The following is a 9,120-nucleotide window of genomic DNA, read 5'->3' on the forward strand; positions in this document are numbered from 1 at the left end:
CGTTATTTCTCAGGTGCTCGCAGTGCAACTGCTCTGCGTAGTTGTAATGTCAACAGCAGAAGAAATCTTCTTCCGTGGAATCTCGCGGAAGACATTACAACTACGGAAGACAGCTTCTTCCGTGGAAGCTCACGGAAAATGTCTTCCGTGAGATTCCACAGAAGAATATTTCTTCCGCCGTTGACATTACAACTGCGGAAGACAGCTTCTTCCGTGGAATCTCGCAGAAGACATCTTCTGTGAGCTTCCACGGAAGAAGTTTTTTTCTTCCGCAGTAGTAGTGTCCACAGCGGAAGAAAATTTCTTGCGTCGAATCTCACGGTAAATGTTCTTCATATGCTTCAAATCAAACACTTACACCATTCCACTACCCAAAATAAACAACCATACACTGAAAAGCTATGTACCTTAGTTGACAAATATCACACCAAAGCAGAGCAGAAGCACAACCAGCACAGAGAAATATCGCACAACACAAGTGCCACGGAGAAACAAAGAAAGCAACGATGAAAAAAACCCATCTTTTTATAAAAGAAAAACATTCAGGGGTATTTTGGGGTTTTTGAAAAATTGTTGGGTGCACCAGCAATGTTGCTAGGTGCCCCTAGCAATTCCCTCATAATAACTTAGGTTGATGGACCAATATGCCATGACCAAGGATGTGATATCGTCAAGCTTTGTGATGACCTATAATTGGGTAGTTACTTCCTGCACCTCTGTTAAGTTTCCGGAACACCTAATCTAGAAGATAAAATTACATTCTAAAAAGGTGTCTCTCGAATGTCAAAATTTACATTCCGAAAAGACCTTTCTATGTAATTTTACATTTCAAAATAGGAGTAGGAAACAATTGGAAGGTGCAAGAAATAATTTTCATATAATTGTTAGGATAAATTTCATAAATAATTTTAAGGTTTAAAATGTTTCTTTTAGAAAGATTTAAAATATTTTTTAGTATCTCAAATTTAGAATAAGTTTATCTTTAGTCTCCAAAATTTAATATTGATCTTTTTAGGCATAATTGAAATAAGTTTATTTTTATCTCTTTATCCAAACAAACAAGCTCAAAACTTTCAAAATCACACAACTCCTAAAGAAGGATCTTCCTAAATACACCTCCATGTTTGATAAGTGCACCCCTCCATCCTCTTTACACACAACTCCGCCTTGTCTTGCATGTTGTGCTTCTCTCACAATGTCATGCTTGTCTTCGTCTTTGATTCTTTGTGATTCACAGGTCGTCCTTAATGCTTTTTTCCTCTGCATGGAAATATGGCTCTGCAGTTGTGTTCAGCGCATTCCTTGGTTTCTCTCATCTGAGGTATTAGATCAAACATAATTTTTGTCAATTAAAAATTAAAACAATATGATTTTAAGCATTTATCACCATTTGACTCGAAGAATGGAGAAGCTACAGTGGATCGCCAAACAGTCGCAAGTTGCATTGCTTTCCTTCACCGGCATTGCTTTTACTTAGAAATTAAGTGCCACCGTCATTAAGATTCTTAAATAGTTTCTTAGCAATTAAACACAATATCATTTTATTGAGGCAATGACCTCAGGCCTCCAACTTTTCTTTAGGGTCTCAATAATTTTATACATTTTTTTAATAAAATATTAGTAATTATTAAATGATAAATTATGTTATAGTATGATATATTATATATTTTTATATTTATTAATAAGACCACAAATATTATTGTTTCAAAAAAGACCACAAATATTAGTACTTAAATATAGATATGTATTATTATAAATAATTTAAGTACAATTTTATTATTTATTTGATAAAATTAAGAAAATTATTTTACATCTATTTTGGACCCTACCTCTTTCTTTCCTAAAAATTAAATTACTATAGAATTTAAATTTATAGTTGATATATATGAAAAAAAAATGGTGCAAATGTTGATGTCAAAATCATACTCATTTAACTAAAATTCTATTTGTATCAACCATTTTGTAGTTAAAAGTAAATCTTTAATTGGAAGTAAATTTGAATACATTTTCAAATATTAAATCATTATCAACTTTTATTTTGAATTCTAAAAATTGAAATATAGTATATTACTCTTGATTTATATTTAAAAATAAAGATATTGCAAAGGTGCATACTAAAAATATTATACTCTAATTAAAGTATTACATTATATCAAAAGATTATTTTTTTAAAACATTGTTTGTAAAATATTATTAATAGCACTTTTAATTATAATTATTGTCGAAAAAAATTAAAAATAAAATTATTTAAATCTTATATAACATTACTTATGCCAACAAATAGGTTGATTGAATTTTCCGTTCATATATTAAAAATATTCAAATATTAAATTTTGATGAACATAGAAAAAAAAATATTGATAATAAATTAAAACTTAAATGTAAAATTTACCTTAGGTCTAATCACTGCTAAACACGATCCTAATCCATGTACCGCACTCTTGAATGAGTGAATTCAATCAAAATCTGTGAATGAAATATTGAGAAAACTTCAGTTCTCTTCCTCCATAAAGTGTGTGATTGTGGCAATTTCATTTATTTCCTCTCATTTTAGTTTCCACTGTGCAAGTGGAAAGTGGGTTTTATTTTATCCTACTGATATCAATTTCAATTTTAATTTTGATTGATACCAAAGCTAATTGCTTGAGTTTGTAGAGAAAATGCTTTTTATCCTTTCAATAAAAGGAAGAGGTGTAAAATAGGGTTTAAAGGAATAGCACCATGGGAGGTGTAAAAACAAGGCTCAGAGGGTATAGTTGGTAAGGAAAATGATAAAGATAAGGGGGTGTACTTAGCAAACAAGGATTTGTATTTAGCAAGAGCCCCTAAATAAAGAGCATTACATGTCAGGGAATTGCTTAGGGCACCCAACAATTTTCCAAAATGCCAAAAATACCCTTATGATAATTTCAGTTATAAATAGTAGCAGGATTTTTTCATTTCTACAACACCATTTCTTTTTTCGCAAGATTTCCGTCACTCAGTGTAACTTGCTTCCGTTATCGGCGGTTTGGAAGTGTATTTGGTCTCCGGTGGTGTACGTGCATTTGCGAGGAGTATACGGTGAATTTTGGTCGGTTTTCATCGTCGGAGAAGGAGAGGTAAGCAATAACATGGTATGCACATACGGATCAACAATCCGTACGACCATATGGATTGCCAATCCGTATGGATCATACAGATCAGCAATCCGTATGACCCATACGGATTGCTCATACAGATTGACAATCCGCATGACCTATACAGATTGCTAATTCGTATGTGCATACAGATTTATTTGTTTTTTTTATTTATTAGATTACAATTGTTAATTTAATTATTATTAATTTTGTTTTTTTATTGTATTAGTTTTAGTAATTTCAGAAAATTTGATATGGTGATATTAATTTTTATAGTGATATAAAAAATGTATTAAGTAATTAGAATGGTGAAAAAAAACTACTAATGATTAATAATTAACTAACATTAGATTGCTTAAAAATGAATATACTAATTATTAATAATTAAACAAATTTTTATGACTGATTATGTATTTACATGTTTAACTCAATTATGTTTTTTATTGAATGTTGCATTTATTAGATTTATATGACATTTTAATGAAAATGTGCAGTAAAATAATTTTTTTGTAAACAACTATATTTGTGTCAATAACAATTGAGGTGATTGTATAATTTTTTGCCATTGAATTGAATTTATTAAATGTTTTATTAAGATGGACGAAGAGCAGTGGATGTATGATAGTATGATGTCTGAAGAAGTTGATATGAATGTTGAAAATGAGGAAGATGCTGGCATTAAAGTAGAACACGTTGATTGCTATGATGCCTTTAATACTTCTCAAGTATTTGTGTAATTTGTTGTTGTTGTTGGTACAGTAATTATATTACATACATGTTTACTGATGTCAGACCTTATTTGAATTGTGTTATAGTTGTTTGCTAGCCATGATGAAGTTTTACAATGGGCTCGATTGTTGGCTCATGACATTAGATTGGTTGTTGTTATAATGAGGTTAGACACTGATACTGGTGTTCGAGGAAGAGCCTCATTTCTGTTGATAGCTTGTGAAAGGAGTGGTGAGTATAGGCCTAAGAAACATAATTTGGTAAGAATATGCACTAGCAGCAGAAAATGTGGATGTTCGTTTAAGTTGCGTGCGAAGCCAGTTTCGGGAGGAGGAGGATGGATGGTGAAGTTAATTTGTGGGGCTCACAATCACGAAATGGCAAAGTCATTAGTTAGGCATCCATATGTGGGTCGACTAACAAAGGATGAGAAGATTGTTGTTGCTGATATGAGGAAGTCGATGGTAAAGCCAAGAAATATTTTGTTACGTTGAAGGACCACAATGACAACAATTAAACAACAATCAAACAAATTTACAATGCCATATATGTTTATCGTTCTTCCATTAGAGGCATTAACACCGAAATGCAACAACTGATGATGCTACTTGATCGAGATAAATATATTCACTGGCATAGGCTGAAGGATGATAATGATGTACATGACTCGTTCTGGAGTCATCCTGATGCAGTAAATTTAACCAATTCTTGTAATTTGGTTTTTTTAATCGGTAGTACCTACAAAACAAATGTTGGACATGTGGCCTTAATAACATAAGCGGGGGGTGAATTAAGTTTCAAAATTTCCCACTAACAAACTTTTAACCCCCTTCTAAATGATAGACTCATAATGAATAAGAAGAAACAACAATCAATTTAATAATGTTCTTTAAATATGCAAGACAAAATTGATTGCAATAACATAAATGAGATCAGGGAAGAGAGAAATGCAAACTTGATTTATACTGGTTCGGCCACTTCCCCTGCCTATGTCCAGTCCTCAAGCAACCCACTTGAGATTTTCACTAACTTTGTAAAACAACCTTTTTACAACTTCTGAACACCCAAGAAAACCCTTTCCCTTGTGTTTAGGAAACTCACAATTCAAGAGACAACCAGTCTCTTGATTACAATTGACTTTCTGAGAAGAACAAAAAGATTACTCTCCTTTAGAGTGGATAATAAAATTTGAAGTTCCTGGATGAACTCTCAATAGATTTACAAGTGTTTGAACTCTCAATAGATTTGCAAGTGTTTGAAGGGTCATGACTTTTGAATTTGAATTTCAAGAGCTTCGTTGCTGGTAATCGATTACAAACATCTGGTAATTGATTACAGGTTCAAAATTCAAATTCAAAACCCTTTTTAACAACTATTTTTCAAAATTGTCTTCTGGTAATCGATTACACTGCCTCGTAATCGATTACTAGAGCCTTGGATGTCTTGGAAACACTTTGTTTTGAGGCAAGGCTTGATCTTGAATTAATCTTGAAGCAAGGCTTTGTTTGTTGAAGCAATCTTGTATTAATCTTGAAGCAATGTTTATCCTTTGAAGCAACCTTGTTTGATCTTCTTAGGCATCATCAAAATCATGTATTCATACATTCACATTCTCCCCCTTTTTGATGATGACAATCATTATCAAGTGAATTCTTTTTCGACATCATCAAACTTGCATCATTCACATTCTCCCCCTTTATGATGATGACACTCATTATTAAGCAAATTCTTTTTGACATCATCAAAACCTGTATGATTTACATTCTCCCTCTTTTTATGATGACAACCATGTGTAGGTTAGGAGCAACAACAACAAAAAAAAATATCTATTTGTATAGTTTACTCCCCCTTGATTTTGCAATGATTGCTTATGTGAGACAGTTGAAGATTTCATAGACTTCATATATAAAAAGTTTTCTCATAAAGAATAGATAATTTCCCTTACTATTTTATCTTTTATCAATCTCTCCCCCTTTCTCAACATCAAAACCAAATCATGAGCAGAGAGGAGAAAACCATTCAACAATTTATAATGAATTAAAAGAGTAGAGAATGCCATACCATACAAGTATCATTTCATGGCCTAAAAGAAAATGTTACCGCTTGTTGCAATATATGAGAGTCAAGTGATTCCAAAAAGCATTAAAACAAACTATTTTGCACCCACAAAAATACATATCCAGTATAAAACAATCAAAATATATAATAATAAAAAAAAACAATCATCAAAAGTTATGAATAAACTCTGATGCATCTCCTGTCATGTGTTTAGAGCAATTGCTATCAATGTTTCAACTTTTCTTTTCTTCGCTTTCATAATCTTTCACCATAAGACCCATATCTATGATTTTATTTTTTGAATCACTTGAAGAATTTATGTCATTATCTTCCCAAGTGATGTATGCTTTCTTTTCTTTCTTTTCTTTGAAATTTCTCTTGTCAGATTTTTCCACTCTTCTCTAAGTTTTTCTATAGTTGCATTTCCCACTACCATTGTAGGAATGAAGGGACCAATTTCAAAGGTTTCCCATATATTAAAACTATGGCTTTTATAAAGATCTGCATTTGGGTTTTCTAACAGTGATAACCATCGTCATTGAAAACAAGAGGCCTATTAATAAAATTTCCCTCAGGAAATGAAAAGTTAGATGAGGCCATATCTATTCTTGTTCTGATACCAAATGTGAATGTATGAATACATGATTTTGATGATGCCAAAGAAGAATCAAACAAGGTTGCTTCAAAGGATAAGCATTGCTTCAAGATTAATAGAAGGTTGCTTCAACAAACAAAGCCTTGCTTTAAGATTAACTCAAGATCAAGCCTTGCCTCAAAACAAAGTGTTTCCAAGACATCCAAGGCTCTGGTAATCAATTGCCAGACAGTGTAATCGATTACCAGAAGACAATTTTGAAAAATAGTTGTTAAAAACGGTTTTGAATTTGAATTTTGAACCTATAATCAATTACCAAATGTTTGTAATTGATTACCAGCAACAGAACTCTTGAAATTCAAATTCAAAAGTCATGACCCTTCAAAATATAATTGTGTAATCGATTACCAGAAACCTGAAATCGATTACCAGTGAAAAATTTCAAAAAAAGCTTTTTGAAAAGACACATTTCTTCAAACCATTTTGAAAAGGTACGAAGGGGCTATATATATGTATGTCTGACTTTGAAAAGGAAGAGAGAGATATTCCAAGAGAACTTCATTGTAAAATGCTCTTTCAACAACTCTTGGGCAAACACTTACAAATCTATTGAGAGTTCATCCAGGAACTTCAAATTGTATTATCCACTCTAAAGGAGAGTAATCTTTATGTTCTTCTTAGAAAGTCAATTGTAATTAAGAGACTGGTTGTCTCTTGAATTATGAGTTTCTTGAACATAAGGGAAAGGGTTTCCTTGTGTGTTCAGAAGTTGTAAAAAGGTTTTTTTTACAAAGTTGGTGAAAATCTCAAGTGGGTTGCTTGAGGACTAGACGTAGGCACGGGAAGTGGTCAAACCAGTATAAATCGAGTTTGCATTTCTCTCTTCCCTTAAACTTCTTTTATTTATTGCTATTTATATTTTGCTTTAAAGAAGTTTCTTTTTAATTATCTTTTGAGTAATTCATATTAAGGGTGCATTGTTAATTCAAAAAGGGAGTTAAATTTTAATTGGGAATAATTTTTGTATCTTAATTCAACCCCCTTTCTTAAGATAATTGAGGTCACTTGTCCAACAAAAAATAGGTACAAACTATCGTTGTTTGATATTGTTGGTGTTACACCAATAGGAATGACATTCTCCGCTACTTTTGCTTACTTGGAAGGAGAATGTCTTAATAATGTTGTTTGGGCTCTGCAGCGGTTTCGAGGTCTTTTCATGAGGGTTGATGCACTCCTCTTGGTTATATTCACCGACAGGGATTTGTCTTTGATGAATGTAGTGAAAACTGTATTCTCGGATGCTACGAACTTGCTGTGTCGGTTCCACATTGATAAGAATGTGAAGGCAAAGTGCAAAACCCTAGTTTCTCAAAAGAATGCATGGGATTATGTGATAGAGGCTTGGGGGAGTTTGGTTGATTGTCCATGTGAGAGTTCTTTTGATGAGTACCTAAAAACTTTGCATTGGCTTCCTCTCTGTGGCCTATGTTTGTGGACTATGTGTGTCAAACATGGGTGATTCCACACAAAGAAAGAATTGTGAAAGCTTGGACCAACAAAGTGATGCATCTAGGAAACACAACCACTAACAGGTATGAATATTGTTTTTTGTTTGTATTCATTAGTTTATGTGTTGACTTAAATGAAAATGTTGCGGTTGTTGACATGTTGTTGTATATTTCATATGTAGGTTTGAGAGTGCTCATTGGTCACTAAAGAGACTCCTACAAAACTCCGTTGGTGATATATGCAGTGTTTGGGAAGCAATGAATAATATGATGACACTTCAACACACCCAAATTAAAGCATCTTTTAAAACAAACACGCACGTGGTTGAGCATGTGTTTAAAGTAACCTTGTACAAAAAACAACTTGGCATGGTATCAAGGTACGCTTTAAATGAAATTGCTGCTGAGTATGAGTGTGTAGCTTATGCAGGCAAAAACCTTTCACGTTGTGGATGTGTGATGAGGAGTACCCACGGTCTTCCATGTGCATGTGAGTTGTTTAAATATGTTGTTAGCTCCATACCACTGGAGACAATCCATATTTTTTGGCGGAGACTTAGTTTTTCAGATCAAGGGTTATGTAAGACACAGGTGACCATAACTGAGGAGATGGAAATCATATCGAAACACTTTGAGCAGCTCGATGTTTGTGGTAAAGTACATTTGAAGTCAAAGCTGCAAGAAATTGCTTATCCTGATATGAACTCCATGTGTCCTCTTCCAGAAAAGGTGAAGACCAAGGGTTCTCCAAAAAAACCACTAACCAAACAACAAAAGTCAACAAAACGCGATCTGTCTTATTGGGAGTATGTTGATGCGTTACACTCTATGCAAAATAGTAATTTGTCAATGAAATGTAGTGCATCATCATCTGAGGATCCAATACAGAGATGAAATATTCCAATGTTGGATCAATTTCATTCGTGCATGCTGGATTCTATTGAAAACATTATTGATGTCAAAGTGGATGGTAATTGTGGTTATCGGGCAATAGTTGTGTTATTGGGTATGGGTGAAGAATCATGGTCATTGGTACGCAACCATCTGCATAAAGAACTGACAAGCTGGTCCGAAGAGTGTGGAAGCAATGTTTTCCAAGTTTATTTTAATG

General features: G+C 33.0%; 1 protein-coding gene and 2 non-coding genes across 3 annotated transcripts; 2 read left to right on the forward strand and 1 right to left on the reverse strand.

Annotated features, from left to right (window-relative positions):
- Positions 1-63: 63 nt before the first annotated feature.
- MIR5673 (microRNA MIR5673) lies at positions 64-170 on the forward strand. The gene has a single exon (NR_048910.1). It is a non-coding gene; the product is annotated as a microRNA MIR5673 (primary transcript).
- A 2,946-nt stretch (positions 171-3,116) lies between these two features.
- MIR4380A (microRNA MIR4380a) lies at positions 3,117-3,269 on the reverse strand. The gene has a single exon (NR_048684.1). It is a non-coding gene; the product is annotated as a microRNA MIR4380a (primary transcript).
- A 479-nt stretch (positions 3,270-3,748) lies between these two features.
- Positions 3,749-8,903, forward strand: LOC102659362 (uncharacterized). Its single transcript, XM_006574104.1, has 4 exons — positions 3,749-3,844; positions 3,935-4,312; positions 7,700-7,947; positions 8,192-8,903. Exons 1-4 carry the CDS (start codon positions 3,749-3,751, stop codon positions 8,901-8,903), a joined length of 1,434 nt encoding a protein of 477 aa, XP_006574167.1.
- The last annotated feature ends 217 nt before the right edge of the window (positions 8,904-9,120 follow it).

Source organism: Glycine max, chromosome 1, assembly GCF_000004515.6.
Source record: "Glycine max cultivar Williams 82 chromosome 1, Glycine_max_v4.0, whole genome shotgun sequence".
In the NCBI taxonomy this organism is placed as follows: Eukaryota; Viridiplantae; Streptophyta; class Magnoliopsida; order Fabales; family Fabaceae; genus Glycine; species Glycine max.